Below are 17501 nucleotides of genomic sequence, written 5' to 3'. Positions count from 1 at the left end.
TTAGGAATATCAAACAAAAATGGCAAATTTCTGTAGCAACGATGCTTGGTTGCCATAGTGCTCTGTGCTCTTAATTTGCATGGAAAAAATTAGAACTCTAGTTTCTTTAAAAAAAGCTCAGATTTGGTTTTGACTTTGCTGGTTATAGGTGAGCAAAGTTTAGTCCTGTGCCAGAAGAAAATCCTTACCCATATTTATAAGAAAATTAGTCTAATTCCAGGTATTGTGTTAAGGTGCAGCTATATGTTAAAGTATAGCAGATCCTATATTTAGACTTTTTTCAAGGAACAATCTTATCTGCTGACTTGTACAGTCAGCAGCTCTGGTCTTCTGTATAAATACATTTTTGAACTCATTTCTGTGTTCTTGTTTAGGCCAGACTGCACTATTTGGGGTTTCCTTCTTTCCCATAGAATGTTATTTTTCTCCCTGCTTGTTCCTTTGGAAAACTGGCTGTGGCTACTTGGGTGCAATTTAAACATCTTCTGCTTCCAGAGGCTGCACACAGCTGCCCCTCATCCCCACTGCCTTCACAGCAGGTGCTAGCACGGATTACCTTCTGTGACCTCATTGATATTCATGAACAGTCTGGGACTCCTGATGCTTTGTAAACATTTCTTGTTATGGGGACACACAAAGATCACAAACACCAAAGAAGCCAGATGTACCTAAGATAACAAGTTAAAATTGGACTAATATTTCTAATAAATAGCTAATCCTTTTATCAAAAAGCTGACCACCAGCAAAAAGTTTTAATCAAAAAAAAGGTAGTAAATTACTCCTAAAAGTAGTTCTTAGTTTTCAGAAGTTTTTCTGCAATAAAGAGAGTCAGCCTAGTGATACAGATCAGAAAATAGCAATAGATCCAAACCCTTTGGAAACTTGTGACCATGCAAAGGAAAGTGGCTCCTTTAAACAAACTGTCTCCCTGGCCCATCTCAGTGAACACAGACTGAGTTTTGTGCTTTTTGCACAAAAAGCTCTACAGTCTAATAACCAGCTGTTGGAAGGGAAACAGCACCAGCCCACAAAACACCTTCCTGCTGAGCACCCTTAAGAATGTCCCATTTGCTGGCTGTATCTTGCCCTGTGAATAATGACATTTCATCTGCTGTATAAGACATTTTGGATTTTCACAAAAGGCAAATTGGCACCACAGTTGCAGAAATCTCTTACTATAAACACACTGACCCTACAAATAAATGGAGAAATGAAGGAGGCTCTAGGTCTGTTAGAGCAACTGCACTTTCTAGTTTAGGTGCAGCTGTTTCCTGTCTGGTCTTCCTAAGTAATCTAAACCAAACACTCAAATGCTAGGAAAGAAGGCAAGCTGCAAGAAACATGGATGAACAGAGGTAAATATCATGAACAATGGTAGGAAAGGTGCCATTCCAGCCCTCCAGCTTCATGTAGCCTCTCCTTGCAGCAGAGGCTCAGCAGTGCCTGCAGTTGCAGGGGTTAATCTGAAGACCCAGTTTAAGTCAATGTAATTGCACTGGTGCAAAGGTCTTCCCAGTTGCTGTAATGGGATCTGAATGCCACATGGATCATTTTTATTGGATGTTGCTTAAAATGGTTTTCGTTAAACAAACAAATGTTCATTAAGGTTCTGTGCCACTGTGAAAGTAAATTTACATTTCTTGGGGTGAGTTTTCAAGTCCAGGAAAGTCTTGTGTCATGAGAAGAAGTGCTCATGTGTAAAAAAGTGATTATATTCCTTTCCTCTCTGCTCCTCCAACAGACAAACAGGGTGAGCTGGCTCCTCAATTTTATTTAATATTCCACTGTGTCAATATGAAATTAAATGATTTGTGTTACTGTGTTGCTGTTCACAACCTGGAGTAAGATGCTGAAATTTTACTAAATGTCAAATGCGCTGCAGGTGGAGCATAAATGGAACATCAGAGCAGTGAAAGTTCCCTGCCTCACAGCTGAGCAAGTTGGAAACAGTTCTGTGCAAGTCAGTCAGGTTCTGTCCTCTGCTGTGCTTTCCTCAGGGTAAGTGAGAAAAAGTGCAAGATCCCCACCCTCCCAGGCAGAGCAGAGTCAGCCCTTTGATGCTTGTGCTGTTACTAAATGGTCACTTCTGCATGCAGAGGAATTCAGAGAGGAAAGCAGCTACACTGACGTATAACACCCCATTTTCCTCAGGCTTATCTCTGGTTTTTCCTGAAATGCTTGCATTTTTATCTTTCTGACCTTTGAACTCTGCCAAAAGCACCATATGGTGTTGAGGTACCTTGCAAAACTTTTCCCCAATTCTTGTATTTGAATTAATTTACCCTCATCATGAACATATCGTTATAAATCTGCTACATCATAGCAACTGTATGATGGAAACTGCCTAAAAATCTTTCTGTTTGGGAGAGATTGGGGAAAAATCCCAAAGTTGAACTGTAACTACAGCTATTAAAGTTTAAAAGCTAAAGTTAAGAGAGTGCAGCTCACCAAGCAGAGGATCTCTCTGCTCAGCAGTGAAATGAGGAACAAAAAATTGTAACTGGTTTATGGAGTTTCTTTTGTCAGACTGATTTTTATCTGAGGAAGGAGTTTCAATGACTACATACACAGAACCAGCAAGGGGTTTTCAATGGCAATCACTCATATCTACAACTTGTCAGAGTTAAATTCTCTCATCTGTTGTGTTTTGATTGAATGGGCCTTAACAATTGTTTTAAGCATTGTGGCAAGAAAGGGAAGGAGAGCCACTAGATGGCATTTTTAATCCATCACATTTAGGACAGCAAGTCCAGTTGCTGTCCTAAACGTGAGGCCTCTGTTCTCTCAGTCAGGATGGTTGCAATCCCAGGAGAAGGTAAGTGAACTCTTGCTGCAATAATTACAGTCAATTCCCATTTTTCCTTCAACACAGCAACTTGGTAAAAGGTAAGGATAGCTCTTGTTTTAGAATTGTTCAGTCTCTAAATGAAGTGCATTGAATAGGTGTTTATCCAATACAATACTTGTGGCTTTTATTGGATGATCAGGGTCTCAAGAAACAACAAAGGATATAAAAGTATTTCTTTTATATTTTATTTTCCTTCCCTGTAGTAAAAAATAGATCATGTTCTTGCATCCAACAACTGAAAAAAAAACCAACCCAACCCAACATACCCTGTAAACAAAATCAAATTTATTTCTGCAGGAAGGTACAGTTCAGCTTCTCCCTGGAATGAACACCTTGGGCAATGCAGCATTTAAAGCTCTTTGCAATGGCTGAGCTTTTACAATAACTGTGTAAGCTAAACATTATCCTTGTGCTGCTCATGGATAAACCACCCTCAAAGAAGCTTAAGTACTGTGTGCAAGGTCACAGCAGACACATCCTGGGTGTAAATAAACTTCTTTTTAGATTGAGGGGTTGGAACTGGGGAAAACTGGACAAAGTTTCAGCACACAAGCCCTCTTTACCTCCTGTGAGAGACAGGGAGCAGAAACCTCTGCCTATGCCTAAAATGAGAGGAAAACACTGCAAGTGCTGCTCTGTGAACACCTGTACTAATATTAATGCAGCAGTGCTGGGATAGCTTGATTATGCTACATATGGTAAATAATATTGGTTATATTTTAAATTTGCCCCTAATAAATGTTTTTTTGGCTATCAAAGTGTAAGGTGATTTGAAAGACTTTTTACATTTTAGAATGCATCTCTTACTGTGAATTTTAACAGTGACATAAGATTACTGATAATAATTTAACTCTGGGCAAGAAGTCATTCTTGCCCAGGTACACAGTATGTTAGAACTTAAGTGAAAGGATTAAGCTGAAACAGAAAGTGTTAATCCTAGAAGATGGTAAGAACTGTGATATAAACTAAAAAGAGGTGTCAGAAATAATTTCTAGAATTTAAAAACATGTCCACAAACTTGAGAGGGATAACTCTTATCTGTACTTAAATAATTCCACAGTAGCTTAGGGAAGGTTTCTGTAGAACTGAAGATAAACAGTCAAAGCATTCCTTGATCCAAAAGAGATGCAACTGCTGAAAACAACATAATTTCTGTTAATGAAAATCCAAGAAAAATGATGCTGTAAAGTAGGGAGAGGTGGGCCTTCTCAAAAAGAAGGATGAAGATATGCACATGTGATTTTAAAGTCTCATTTATTTAATTTGTTAAAGAAATTAAGATACATTAAATAGAGTTTGTACAATACCAGTTTGCATTACTAGCAAAGTTCATAATACATTCATTATAGCTAAAACCATTGCATTTTTTAAGCATTTTCCATTGCCTTCAGCATCTCCTGGATAAGGATCTCACATCTAAAACAATGCTGAATTAGCCCTCACAACAGCCCTGTGAGGTAGAGGTCAGTGTTACCCTCTTTCTACATAAGAGGAAACTGAGAAACAAAGTTTTAGGTCAGTGTACCAGAAAAACCATGGAGATTTGAGGAGCAGAACTGCAGTCCTTCACTCCTTGTACTGTGCTCCACACCTCGTGTCATCCTTCCCTGGAGAGAGGGGAGCAGGCACAGCAGCTGCTGTTCTCCCTGCTCCCCACTTCCCTTGGCCTCGTACATCCTGATTTCTCCATCTCAGCTGATGCAAAGTGAACAACATCAGCAATTTCTACCTGAACTACACAGGCAGAACAGGCCATGTGAGGCCCAGAGCTCAAGGAGCTGGGAACTGACTGTGGGTAGTCACAGAGAACATCACAGTATTGAGTACCAGAGTCAGAATTTTGTCCCTAAGTTGCAGAACCAACACGTGGCTGTTCTAAAGCAACTTTTGCAGAGGTAAAAGGACTCAGGAGTGCTGAAGCCTTGTGTGTGCAGGGAGCATCCCTGCCAGGCAGCCCTGGAGCAGGGAGGGTCTGTGCAGCAATGCTCACCCAGGGCAGACAAGATCTACCCATGTTAGGTCCCTAAAGGAAACAAAATACCTGGTCTCTGTAGGGCAGACACTGAAGGAGGTCATATTGCAGAGCATAGCACTGAGCTGAGGTAGAATCTGAGCAACTGAGGAACACCAAACACACCTGGATCACTACAGAGGAACTCTTCAACCAAACTGACCCTGACCAGGGCACTGTGGTCCCGTGTCCTGCATGGGCTGAAAGGACAAATACCTAAAGAACATTGCAGTAAACTGCTCTGCTTTTTAACACAGCATTACATTGTAAGATAGCATCTTAGAACAGTAGATTTAAAATATGTAGTTAAGTTTCATACCAGGGCCTGTTTGAGGCGAGTAAAGAACTTTTTTCTAGTGCTACTCACACGCTGTGTCATCAGGAAGCAAGAATACAGTGAAAGCAATCTTTAAATCAGAGCTCAGCAAATGGTAACAGATCAGTAAGGGAAATTTAAGTCCAGTTTGTCCAAAATTCTTGATTACTGTTTCCTCATGTATTAAATGAGACAAGTAAAAGTTGTGGCCATCAGCACTAGTAGATCACTACACAATTTTCCACTTTATATCAAGTTGGATTTTGATGTCATTTTAATTTTATAAAGTTTCAGATCTTGGATAACAAACCTAGTTCACTCAGCTATCCTTTATATTAAATAGTGCTGGTTAAAAAGATGCCATTTCTCCAAAGAATGAGCACTTCAATTAAAATAGAAAGCCAGAAGATTGTCCCTGTCCAAGCAGAGGGTTCATGGAAATGTCTGCCTTGTGTGTTCCATGAGTGGTCTGTAGACCAGAGTTTCTGTTTAGAGTATCTCACATCTGGAAGCTCTTGGATATCTCAGGGCCATCATCAGTTTTCTTCAGGCCTTGAAGGAAGCTCGAACAATTCTCCCCTTCAGAGGCTGAGGGGGGCGAAAGTTATTGGCCATTTGGATCCTCTGGTCTTCCTCACCAGTGAAGAGCAGCATGCGGAATTTCTCCAGCTGGAAGTTCAGGGGAAACAATTCACTGCTCAAGGGGGCAATCAACAGTAATATTTTTTTTAAAAGGACTAAAAGGAAATATACTGAGTATTTTAATCAGGAACAGGTTCAGTAATTTTAATGGAACAGGTTCAAGCAAAGCTCCTAGAGAGTATTAACAGAAATCAACAGAAGCCCTGAGGATTGAACAGGCTAAATATTCAGAGACTTTTAACTTAGCCTAATTTCAAATCAAAACAGTCTTTGCCTGCTTATCCAGCATTGAATGCTACCATAATGTATGTATGAGAGTATGAGAAATTTACCTGTTTGACAGAGATTCTTATGGGTTCTTTCAGCACTATCCATGTCACACTCTCATTAAGGGGTGGGGTTGTCAGAGAACCAAGGTATGTCCAATAATCTAGACACATGGGCAGGAGACATTTAGGGTTGAAGCCTCTAAACTGAGCTTTTGTTCCCTGGGAAAAAAAAAATAGACTTGAAATTTATCCTTTTACTGTTAAGAGCAGGTAAAATAACTTTTTTTGAAAGAGAAGAAAATGTTAAACTAAGATTAAAAATAGGGGAAAGGAGAATTCTGTAAAGGTTTGGCTGCCTTATAACTGTTAGCCAAAAGTAGATGGCAAGTGTGATGCCTCATGCTGGCTTACTGGACTTTGAGATCTTGCACCATTGTCTCTACCAAAATTCACCTCTTGTCACAACAGGCCCAAAAATAATGCAGGAAATGTGTTCTGTATATAGTGTTCAGTGTGAGTATAGATAATATCACAGCAGAGTTCCTGGTTTCATTACTTTCTCATCTATTTTAGTAGGAAAATTTAAATCCTGTAGTTATTGTCTGCTATGGTAAATACTGTCTTAAAAAAAAATCAAACCTTCAAGTCTAAAATTAGAGGAAGGTGGATTGATAGAGGAAGATACATCAACCAAAAGATTGGTAGAAATAGAAGGGGGTGCAGCCTAAAATAGTGATTGCCTTAAGTACCACAGTCTAGAGCAACATTCTTCAGGCTGAAGGATCATCCCAAAGAGTCTCAGTCACTCAGAAAACACCTCAGGAACAAACTCTGGACCTCAGTGAGATCATCCCTGACAGAGCTCTGCAGCAAAGACAAACAGGCAGCTTTCCCTTGTGCCAGCTGAGGCTCAGTGGAGAAGGATTATTTTGCTGAGTCTAAGAGCTGAGGCTCAAGGGTCAGGGAGCTATGGATTTTAGAATTTTTGAGAAAGGCAGAACCTCTGGATGACCAGTGAGGTCAGCATGGCCCTTGTGATGCACCTGAGATTTGGAAAATTATATGAACTTTGGAGAGGGAAAAAGAAGCTACAACTACAGTTATGTTCTAGTTATGGGAGGATCTGTGGGCGAGTGATTTTTCATTTTTGTCTCAAAGATGTACATGAGCATGATTTTTAAAGGCTATCCCAGAAGCAAATTTAAAGAGCTTAGAACTTACTTTAAATTTTACCATGTACAAAGCATCAGTGAGTCTGTTCATACTGGCATGTTCTTTTCCAATCTAAAAGAATGGAATAGACAGGTTAAATAAGAAGGACTACAACTATGCTTTAATTAGGGGTTGCTTTCTTACTCAAATCTTAACATTCCTACCGAAGTTTTCAGCAATTTGCAATGCATTAATGCTTCCAGTAAGTCATCTGTTTTCCTTAAGCACTTCTTAAATATGTGGCATAGTCCTCAAACACTTTACAGCATAATGCTTTTTATCATGTAAACATGCTATTTTTGCAATTCTTACCTCCAAGAAAACACCAACTACTGCCAAGCCATCTGGAGCTGCTGCTGCCTCTCCAAATGTTGCATATTTTCTGGCATTCCAATGTACTAAGTGGAGCTTAAAAGAAAAATAACAAATAAGAATTAAATTAGTGATCGAAGTTATCAACGTGGTTTCTCATTGATAGCACTAACAGTTGTTCAAAACAGAACAGTTTTGTGCCAAAGGCATTGCTGGAAACAAAGTTCAATCCTTTGGACAGGTCCATGAGTGTGGGCAGGAACCCGGCAAATTTTCTGTAGCAGCCCACACGGGGGTGGCATGGCCAGGCTTTGGGAGTGGGAGGATACAGGGGTGGCTCCTGTGAGAAACTGCCAGAAGCTTCCCCAGCTCGTGATCACAAGGAAGGGACCAGGCTGGAGCAGCTCCTGAGGGACTGACTGCACCCATGGGAAGGGACCTGGAGCAGCTCCTGAAGCACTGACTGCACCCATGGGAAGGGACCAGGCTGGAGCAGCTCCTGAAGGACTGACTGCACCCATGGGAAGGGACCTGGAGCAGCTCCTGAAGGACTGACTGCACCCATGGGAAGGGACCTGGAGCAGCTCCTGAAGCACTGACTGCACCCATGGGAAGGAACCAGGCTGGAGCAGCTCCTGAAGGACTGACTGCACCCATGGGAAGGACCAGGCTGGAGCAGCTCCTGAGGGACTGACTGCACCCATGGACAGGACCAGGCTGGAGCAGCTCCTGAAGGATGCAGCCCATGGGAAGGACCAGGCTGGAGCAGCTCCTGAAGGATGCAGCCCATGGGAAGCTCTCAGGCTGCAGAAGCTCAAGGAGCTCACTGGCCCCTGTGGGAGGGACCCCACACTGGAGCACAGGAAGATGTGAGGGGCCCTTGCCCTGAGGAGGAAGGAGCAGCAGAGACAACCTGGGATGAGCTGAGCACAGCCCCCATTCCCCATCCCCCTGCACCACTCAGGGCAGAGGTGGAGAAAGCTGGGACTAAAGTTAAACCCAGGAAGAAAGGAGGGGTGAGGAGAACCTGTTTTAGCTAAAAAGATTTAGCTTTTATTTGCCATTATCCTACTCTGACTTGGTTGTTAATAGATTTTTTGTTTTGCTGTGTCAGTAACTGGTGAGGGAGCTCTCCCTGCCCTTATCTGGACTCACAAGCCTTTCCTTATCTCCTTATCTCTCCTCTCTCCCCATCCAGCTGAGGAGGGCAGGGATGGCTGATCTACCTATGGTGAGCAAGGAATCAGAATCCTAATCCTGCCCCCACTGCAAAGTCAGGTGACAACATTATTTGCATGAAATAATCCCATCTGTGAAAACACATCCTTACCTCAGAGGGAAAAGGTTTTCCATCAATGGTGTGCTCTGATCCCTGGCTGTGAGTGGTGCCCCAGTGGAAGTGGAACTGCTTTAGCCGGAATGGATTCTGAAAGGGCCCTCCACTGATTGCTGGGCAGAAGAACAAAAAAAGAAATAAAAAACAGGAGAAGAAAGTTTAAGCATTCTGGCTTTTTAGCTTCCTGCTAGTAAAACTAACCACTGTTGGCACAATAGTGGAAAAAAGGCAGTAGCCTCTCCAAGCTGCCAGCATGCAAAAGATGCATCATCCAGGCATTTAAGAGGGGTGGATTTACTAATGGAGAGCATCAAAACTCATTTGAAAAAAATGGAAATTAAAACCACTGTGTGGCTACCTGTACAGAATTTGTAGCTTTCTTGAAAGAGTATATTTGACACATGAAGATGTGGTAGCCACCATCATGGTCATGCCTTTCCTGGTAAACACAATAAATGCAAGTGGAACAGGTGGAGCAGTGCTGGGAGAGGGACCTGGGGGTGCTGTGGGTGAGAGCTGGTCCTGCCCCAGCCCTGAACCCCCCTGCCCTGGGCTGAGCCCGGTGTGGGGATTCTGCCCCTCAGTGATTTCCCATCTGCAGAGCTGCCCCAGCCCTGGGCCCAGCACAGCCAGGACCTGGAGCTGCTGCAGAGAGCCCAGAGGAGGCACCAGGATGAGCAGAGGGATGGAGCAGCTCTGCTGGGAGGAAAGGCTGGCACAGCTGGCATTGTTCACCTGGAGAGAAGGCAGCTCCAAGGAAACCTTACACCCTGAACATCAGCTAGACAACTCAGATAAGTATTTCCTTCTTACAGCATCTTTACTTTCAGTGGAGGTTATCTATATTCCATTTCCTTTAAATACCCGATCCCATAAAAGAGGAAATATAATAGCTGGTACTTCACATGACACCACTCAACCTCAAACCACCTTCTAAAGGTAAGGAAATGCCACAGAGACACTTCATACATCATTTAGAAATAACACCTAAGCACAGACAAATGTTTAAGATGCCACCTATAGAAGATATTTTATCACAGCATCAGTAATCCCTGTAATTTTATATGCCACCAAATCTCACTTTGCCCAACAGACCTCAAGACCTGAGCAGAGTCTCACATTAAGAAAATTAAAATTACATTTAATAGCTGTAAAGCTTGCATCCTCAGTGCAGTTCATAACATTTTATTTAAAGAGTGGAAAATGGGACTTTCATGGTGCTACCACATGTGCCTGCTTCCAGCTGGCCTTTAAGCAGGAAGCTGGCCTTGCCAAAGCAAAAGTTTTAATATTAATTAAAGATATAAATACTCCTAGTACATTTTTCTAAAGTTAGCAAAAGAATGCATCACCTGTCCCTAATATTTTAAGAAATTTAGCTATTATGGATTACTGTCAAAATTCTGTTGTGTCATTTATGCAGAGCTTTGAGTCACTAGATCTATTTCAACACAACTAAAAGCAGTTTAAACCATGTTTCCCACTCCTAGCAGTCATCTTCCTTGAGAAAGTGTTATTGAAACAGGACATGCTTAGTGTAGAAAGGGTCTCATTCCTGGCAGGTGCTCTGAGTCTGTGTCACTAAGTGCAGAGTAATACATGCTCTTAACTTCTAAAGCTGAATAAAGTTCACTGTTACACAGATACAGTTCAGCTGAAAATTGCATTAAAGTAGTTACCAAGCTAAGATAATACTTCCAGAAAGGTTTTACAACTTCTATTTATAAGGTGTTATTCTGAACAGATCTGTACAGTAGAAGTGGAAAATGCTCACCCAGTTTGCAAATTCAGTAAAGATAAGATGCTTAAAAACTTGACCACCCCATTGGGCAGGTTCTTAAATTCATTCCAGAAGAGAAATTTTAAAATAAGATGTCTGGAATATTAACCTTAGCACTTATTTAGAAGGGCAGACAAGCCACTTCACAGAAAAAGGAATTTGTTTTCAAAATCAAGGTATCCTATTTAGCTTGCACAATCAGCACACCCAAAAGGAATATGAAATCAGCTGATAGGCTTACAAATTGTTCCAGTTCTTTTTGGTTTGTTTTTTAATGCACTCTTCCCATTTATCAGCTGCTTTATTATCTCCATTTGAATGCTCTTCCCCTACCCCCAGATGTAAAAGCACAGCCTACCATGGAAACAGACCTAACAGAAGAAATCAATCACTTAAAGAATTTACATTCTCTGCCAAGGGCTGAGACAAGAATAATGTACAACTGCAGACAGTCCAACATCCAAAGCTGGCTGCTACCAACTCAGAACCCAGAATGAGCTGAAGAGTTTCTAATTTCTGAAGAAACCAAAGTGCTACAAGTCAGGGAGGAGAAAAGAAAATGCAAGGTAACAGTAACTTGTCCAGGTACAAATCGGTGCAGTGATTATGATTATGATGACTGTGCTGCTCTGCTTGTCCTCTTCCCTTCCCTGTGGGTGGGAGCTGGGCACTGAGCCAGAGCTCGCACATGAGCTGGCATCTTTGATTGGGGTGATCACAAACCAGGGCACTGAGGAGCTTACATCCCTGCTCTGGGTGCTGGATGTGGTCTGGCAGTGCTGGAGAGATGCCCAGCAAACTTCAGTGCTCATCTAAAGAAAAGGACTGCAATCAAACTTCTCATTTTCATGACACAAGAGCTTTTCCTAATGAAGAAACACTTATTGATCTGTGATATTGCATTGCTAGAGAGGCTCCAAGAGAAGACAAAATATAAATGGCTCCAGTCACGTGCCTTGTTCTAAGCTGAAATTATACATCATAGAAGTTCCTCCGTACAGAATGTGCTTCCCCCACAAAGCCCCAAGGTGGATAACTCAGTTCTGAGTGATCTGGCTGTGCCACTCTCACCTGTCCTGTCGTCAGTGTCCTCAAACTCCACCATGACGGAGTGGCCGGTGTTGGCGATGCTGAGGGAGGCGCAGGACTCGTAGGAGATGACGAGGGGCTGCAGGCTGGGGTCGTACACGGCCCGTGCAGAGTCGATGTCGATGGGGGACTGGCGGTTCCCCTGGGCAATGGGGTAAGCTTTGTGCCACTCAGATGGGCCTTCAACAGCAAGCAAAGGAAAGCAGCATTATTTCCTTCCCACCATACACAGAATGGTCATTATGGGTTTGCAGGAGGCTTGAAATAAAGCTTGCTCAGCAAGAGTGACTCCAATGTTTGGAATGTGAGAAATTAATTTAAATTCTAGGCTGGTGTGGTTTTATTAGCACAAGCAGGCTGCAACAAGATGGGGATTCAAATATCGTGTCCAGAACACACTGAGGAGATCATGGCATGACTGCTGTGCCCCCAGTCACTTGTGCCACTCTCTCTGCAGAGGCTGCAGTTACCTTGATAAGGTGTTCCAAGGTAGGTATAGGTGTAAACATTTGCATGCACAAACACACTCCCCAAAGAAAAAGCATTTAATTCTCCCTGGGAAAGAGAGTGTAAAAGCTCCAGCAATTCAAATTAGATGCAGATGACTCAATCTCTTAGCTACTGACTATGCAGTTATTTTTAAAATAATTTTATGACTGCAGTAAATCTTTGAGACAGCTCCATTCTTCACTCATGCCCCTTATGGTATCTCTCTAACCTGAGTGAAGGATATAGGATGATAATTAACATTTTGGGACTTCCTGACCTCAACAGAGAGGGGAAAAGGCCCAATTTAATAGCAGAACTCTGCTGCCAGAGCTGGAAGATTCTTAAGCCATTTAAGATGACAAAAGCTTATCCATATCTAAGAATCCCTGTTTCTTATGGCTCATTTTCTACTTTGCTATGGTAGTGAAAGCAGCAATTAAATTCCTCTGCCGCTTCTGTGCATGAAGCATAACAGTAACAATTGTACTTCAGGATTCTCAAGAAGCACATTTTTCATTGCAGCATTCTCACTTTCACAAGGGGAAGCTTTTTTTAAAATCAAGCACAGGTATTTAGCGTCCTTGAGTTTACATAACACAACAGTGATCTATTACACTGTTACTTGGCTTTGACACTTTCTGCTAAGCTTATAAAATTATCTTTTCTCATCCTGCATAGAAAGCAGATCTAGGAATTAAATGCTCTTACACAAGCTAAGACAATATCATTTGGCTCTCACAAGCTTCCCAAGAGTACCCACGGTGCTATTACTCCTAGCTACAAGCACAAATACATAATGTTACTTACTAGCACTAACCAGCTTCACTTAGTATTCAACCGTGCTTTCAGACCCACAGAAACGAAAGGAATTGCTGTTAAGAAAGAGACTGGCCCCTGAAGGTTATACAAAAGACTCTTGTTGGACACTCAGCAGCTAAAATAACTGCTGCAAGGAGAGAGACTCCAGCAAGTTATGCAATTGTCTCATTGGCCAGCATCAGGCTCTCCTCCACCCTGTCTGCAAAGGATCCAGGCACTACACGACGCTACCGTGGCAATCCTTCAGGAGCTGCACAGCCCCCCTGCGCTGTGACACGCAGCCGTGGAGGTGGGAAGCAAAGGAGGAGGACTAAATTAAAAACTGTCAAATCAGAGAGCATAACTTGTTCTGTAAGAGATCTGATACTGGTCTGTACAATTTATTGATGTACTAGACATACATAACATATAGCTTATTTTATTATTCACTTTTAGGAAAGCCTAGATATCACATTTCAGCAACTGCACAGAACCAGGAGATCTATTACTGCTCTACTAAATCTTCTTTACCTAACAGAATTGCTTTTGGAGAGAGACACAGGTAATCTTTTTTATAACAGCATTTTGGAAAGGGACCCATCTGTAATATCTGCAGTCTGAAAAAACCCCAAATCATTCAAACTGTTTCCCTCAGTTTAGGAATGTTGATTGCAACACTGAAAGGCAGCAGATGTAAACTTGCACATCTTTTGGTGCCACTTTCTGGGTGCTATTGATTATCAATAAAGTAATTAATTACCTGCTGTATATACTTGATTCTTGCAGACATCAAAATGCAGGCAGCTCTGCAGGGCTCAGGCAACAGCTCTAGAAAGAAAACGAGTGGGGGAAGACAGAGAGATGCAGCACGGAAATGCCATAACCTACCGTCAGCCTGCCCATATCCCCAACTGTGGTGGCCAGTCATTTTGGGAGCTGCCCCTGCTTGGCTCCAGCTCCCTGAGCAGGGCACTGCTGCCTACCTGCCTTTATAGCGGCTCCCCGTGGGATAGGGTCAGCCCCTTAAAGATACAGAGCAGCCAAAGCAATTCCTGCAGGACAGGGAGAGTGCCCGTGTTCTCCTGCTCCAGCCTTGCTGCTCCTGCTCTGCTCCTGCTCCTGCTCTGCTCCTGCTCCCCCTATTTGCTAAGGCAGCACAGGTGAAGGAAAATGTACAGTTCAGATAAATGAAGTCTCAGGACTTAGAGAGAAAACCAAACTGTGGATCAAATTTAGAAAAAACATCCGTGTTTTCTCATTCTCGGCCCCAAGGAAGAAAAAGCCATAAGATGCTCTGAGCATCAGGACAGACATGTGCAGGTGGGACCAGCCCTTCTCACATGTCTGTTCTTCAGGGGAAACATCACTGCCTCTCTTCTGAAACCCTGCTGCCAGCTGCAAAAAGGGAATGGTGTTTTCACCAGATCTGTAATTAATCACAATTGGTGCTTAGATGAGATGGAGAACATCCTCACCTTGGAAAAAAACTTCTTGTGCTGCATTTAAACAAGGTACAAATCAAACAAAGTAAGGATAAATTGACAATCTGATTTTAATTTTGTAACTTTAAAGAAACATTGTAAATGGACAAAATTAAAAGCGTGGTTATATTAGGGACAGAACATAGCAGATTCCAGAGAAAGGAGTTGATCTGGGAAGCCTCAGTTACCTGGAATGATCCAGCAGTTGCCTGCACCCTGCTAAACCCATGGAGAGGCTACAATGAGACACCCAATCTGCAGCTGTAAAATGTCTTCAGACATCTCTGGGGCAAGGAAAAAGGCTCCTTCATTGTAATTTTGTTAGCTCTGAGGAAATGCTCTCTGTCAAGGCTACATTTTATAAACACATTGATTTTCACAAAGACAGTAGCACACAAAAATAGGAATTCTTTTATTATGCAATCAAGAATATGGAAGAATAAATCAATAAGAGCATTTTATGCAACTTTTATGTTGTAGTACTGCCTTTAAGTATTATTTTTTTTTCAGGAGGTTTCCATGATAGTCAGCTATAAAACCTTTAAGAGTTGCTGAGGCCAGCTAAATCACTCACAGAGGGATGTAAATTGCTGCAAAGGTCTCCACAGGAGAGTTCTACAATGACTTACTCAGGTCAGCTCCTCAGTTTGTTCCTGTCAAGCTGCTGTGACCCGCTCAGGTCCCTGGCACAGACACTGGGTACAGCTGTGTCCCAACAGTCTGGGCACACAGGCCCTTGTGGGCACCCAACCCTGGAATTAGAACCTTAAAATACTCAGATGCAGAGTCAGGAAAGTGGTTCTAGGGAAAAATACAAAAAATACCAACACAGCAGTGAAAAGAAATGGAAGAGGGATTTTGTGTGTTAAAAGAGCAGACCACAGGCTGGGGAGGCCCACATGCAAGGCAGGGAATGCTGAGCAACTGCTTTCAAGAGAAACATCATCACTGGGCTCAGGTGAGCCCACAGGGCACTGCAGGGCCCAACCTGCACTGGGCACCATTGACCCCTTCAGCTTTTATCTTCTCACTCCAACCCACACAGGTCTCTGCACATCTGCACTACAAACACGTGGCACAGGAAGAGCTCTGAGACAAGTGAAAATATCCCAAAGACATGGCAGGAAACAGACTCCACAAAATGGAGGTTTAAATGGATGGATTTAGAAAAGTGGAAAGGGGCTTGATAATACCTGAGGGGAAAGGAAAGGAAAGAAAGCCTGAATAAAACTTTAGCTTGTAAAATGTATTATTATTGATAGTCAGTGTGTAAGTGACAACTTTATGTGCTTCCAACCCAGCCAGCCTTCATTCTTTATGAGGAAAATATTAAATTTTCCTTTAATATAAGGTAACAGTGTTGCTTATACAAATATCATGTTATTCTGTAACCCTGATACCTCTGGATATTGGCTGACTCTAGTAATGGGTTTTACTGATTCTGTCCTCAAATTATCATTTATCACTTCAAAAGCTGCAGTCACCATGTAATTCTGTTCTGTTTTACTGGTTTGAATCCAGGACAATTACATCACACTCGTGAACTTATGGAAGTGAGAACAGCAGAGTGGTTGGTGCTCAAGGTGTGGATTTCTCCAATGCTGAGCTAAAAGTGACATGATTTCCACAAATTTCTCCTGGGCTCTTCACGCCATGTCAGAGGTGTCTGCTTCACAGTGAGTGATGGGAAGACATAATTCCATTCACTACAGTAAGATGTTTCAGGCCACCTTAAAGCAGAAATCTGTCTTCCCCAGCCTTCTCACTCAGTGTTTTATTCCCCTGTGCCAGCAGTGATGAGAACAGAGCAGCAGCCCAGGACAAATACAGGGGGTCTTCTGAACCTCTCACCAGGTTGTGATACAGAACTAACAATGAATGCTGCAGGTTCCCCTCCTTTATATATAGAATTAATTTTCTTTATTATTTAATTGGAGCTCCCTTTATTAAAATTGCTATATAATTGCTATATATATAAGGACTGTATATTATGGTTAGAAAACTTCAAGATTGGAATGCTGGATTGAAGTTGGACATATTTAAGTTTTGCAGTTTTGAGGAAATTGGGGATTTTAATCTCTAAGGTAAAATGCCTCTATAATACTACAGTTCTGATTGTTGGGAGGTTGTTGCACATGGAGGTGTCACTTGAGGATAATGCTTCTGATGAATATTACTGCATCACTGTGGAGGGGCAGAGCTGCATTTCAAGGTATGTAAGATGAAGTAAGAGTTATTTGGTTCCAAGGTGAATGGCTCAATGGCACTCTAAGTGTATTAAGTAACTTGGCAATTACATCTGCTGACATCATTAATAATGGTGACACATTTGAGCAAGGTGTTCTGTGCCTTCTTTAATGCACCCCAGCGTGTCTGGGGTGTCACTGCATGCCAACAAAACCAGGTTAGAAATCCCACCAGTCTGGGTGCAGGCTGCACGCTCCGAGCCGCTCACGTACCACGGGTAGGAGCAGATGAAATGTTAAATAAAACATTCATCACTCCAGAGCCTGCCTGTGCCTCGGGCTCTTGACAGAGTATCTGTTTATCCAGGCAGCTCCTCTCTCCTCTTACATTGCCACCACAGATGCTGGCAGCTCCCACAGGGGGTTACCCTGAGCTGGCATCTGTTCTTTACATGTGTGCTAAAGGCATTTCAAACGAACCCAGGAGCTGCACAAAGATACTCCACACAGTAAATATAAACAGAACAGTGTACTGCCAACACTGAACACTAAAAAGCACAATCATTCCAGATACTTTTTGTATTTTTTACTATTTTATTTTAAAACAGACTGCCTACAGTTCTTGGTTGACCACAGAAATTTCAACTTTTAAATTCTCAAGGTCTTCCCTGCCAACACAAAAATGTGATGGCTTTTGTACATACACTGACATATTGAGATTATATACATATG

General features: G+C 42.3%; 1 protein-coding gene across 1 annotated transcript; it reads right to left on the bottom strand.

Moving 5' to 3' along the window:
• Nucleotides 1-4085: 4085 nt before the first annotated feature.
• CA7 (carbonic anhydrase 7) lies at nt 4086-14050 on the bottom strand. The gene is made up of 7 exons (XM_071440201.1): nt 13991-14050; nt 11798-11995; nt 8941-9059; nt 7611-7706; nt 7308-7370; nt 6150-6305; nt 4086-5844 (listed from the first exon to the last, which is right to left on the bottom strand). The coding sequence occupies exons 1-7, from the start codon at nt 14028-14030 to the stop codon at nt 5722-5724; spliced, it is 795 nt and encodes a 264-aa protein (XP_071296302.1). The 5' UTR covers nt 14031-14050; the 3' UTR covers nt 4086-5721.
• Nucleotides 14051-17501: the final 3451 nt, after the last annotated feature.

This window comes from Agelaius tricolor, unplaced genomic scaffold (assembly GCF_023055355.1).
Source record: "Agelaius tricolor isolate 1412-34295 unplaced genomic scaffold, bAgeTri1.0.p SCAF_15, whole genome shotgun sequence".
NCBI lineage: Eukaryota > Metazoa > Chordata > Aves > Passeriformes > Icteridae > Agelaius > Agelaius tricolor.
Note: the sequence above shows the minus strand (reverse complement) of the source record. Positions and strands in the feature narration are given on the sequence as shown.

Coding starts and splice junctions, on each gene's coding strand:
- CA7 (XM_071440201.1), bottom strand. CDS start 14,030: ATGACTGGCCACCACAGTTGGGGATATGGGCAGGCTGACG. Junction 11,996..13,990: donor GGGATATGGGCAGGCTGACG/GTAGGTTATGGC, acceptor TTGCTGTTGAAG/GCCCATCTGAGTGGCACAAA. Junction 6,306..7,307: donor TGTACATGGTAAAATTTAAA/GTAAGTTCTAAG, acceptor TTTTTTTCCCAG/GGAACAAAAGCTCAGTTTAG.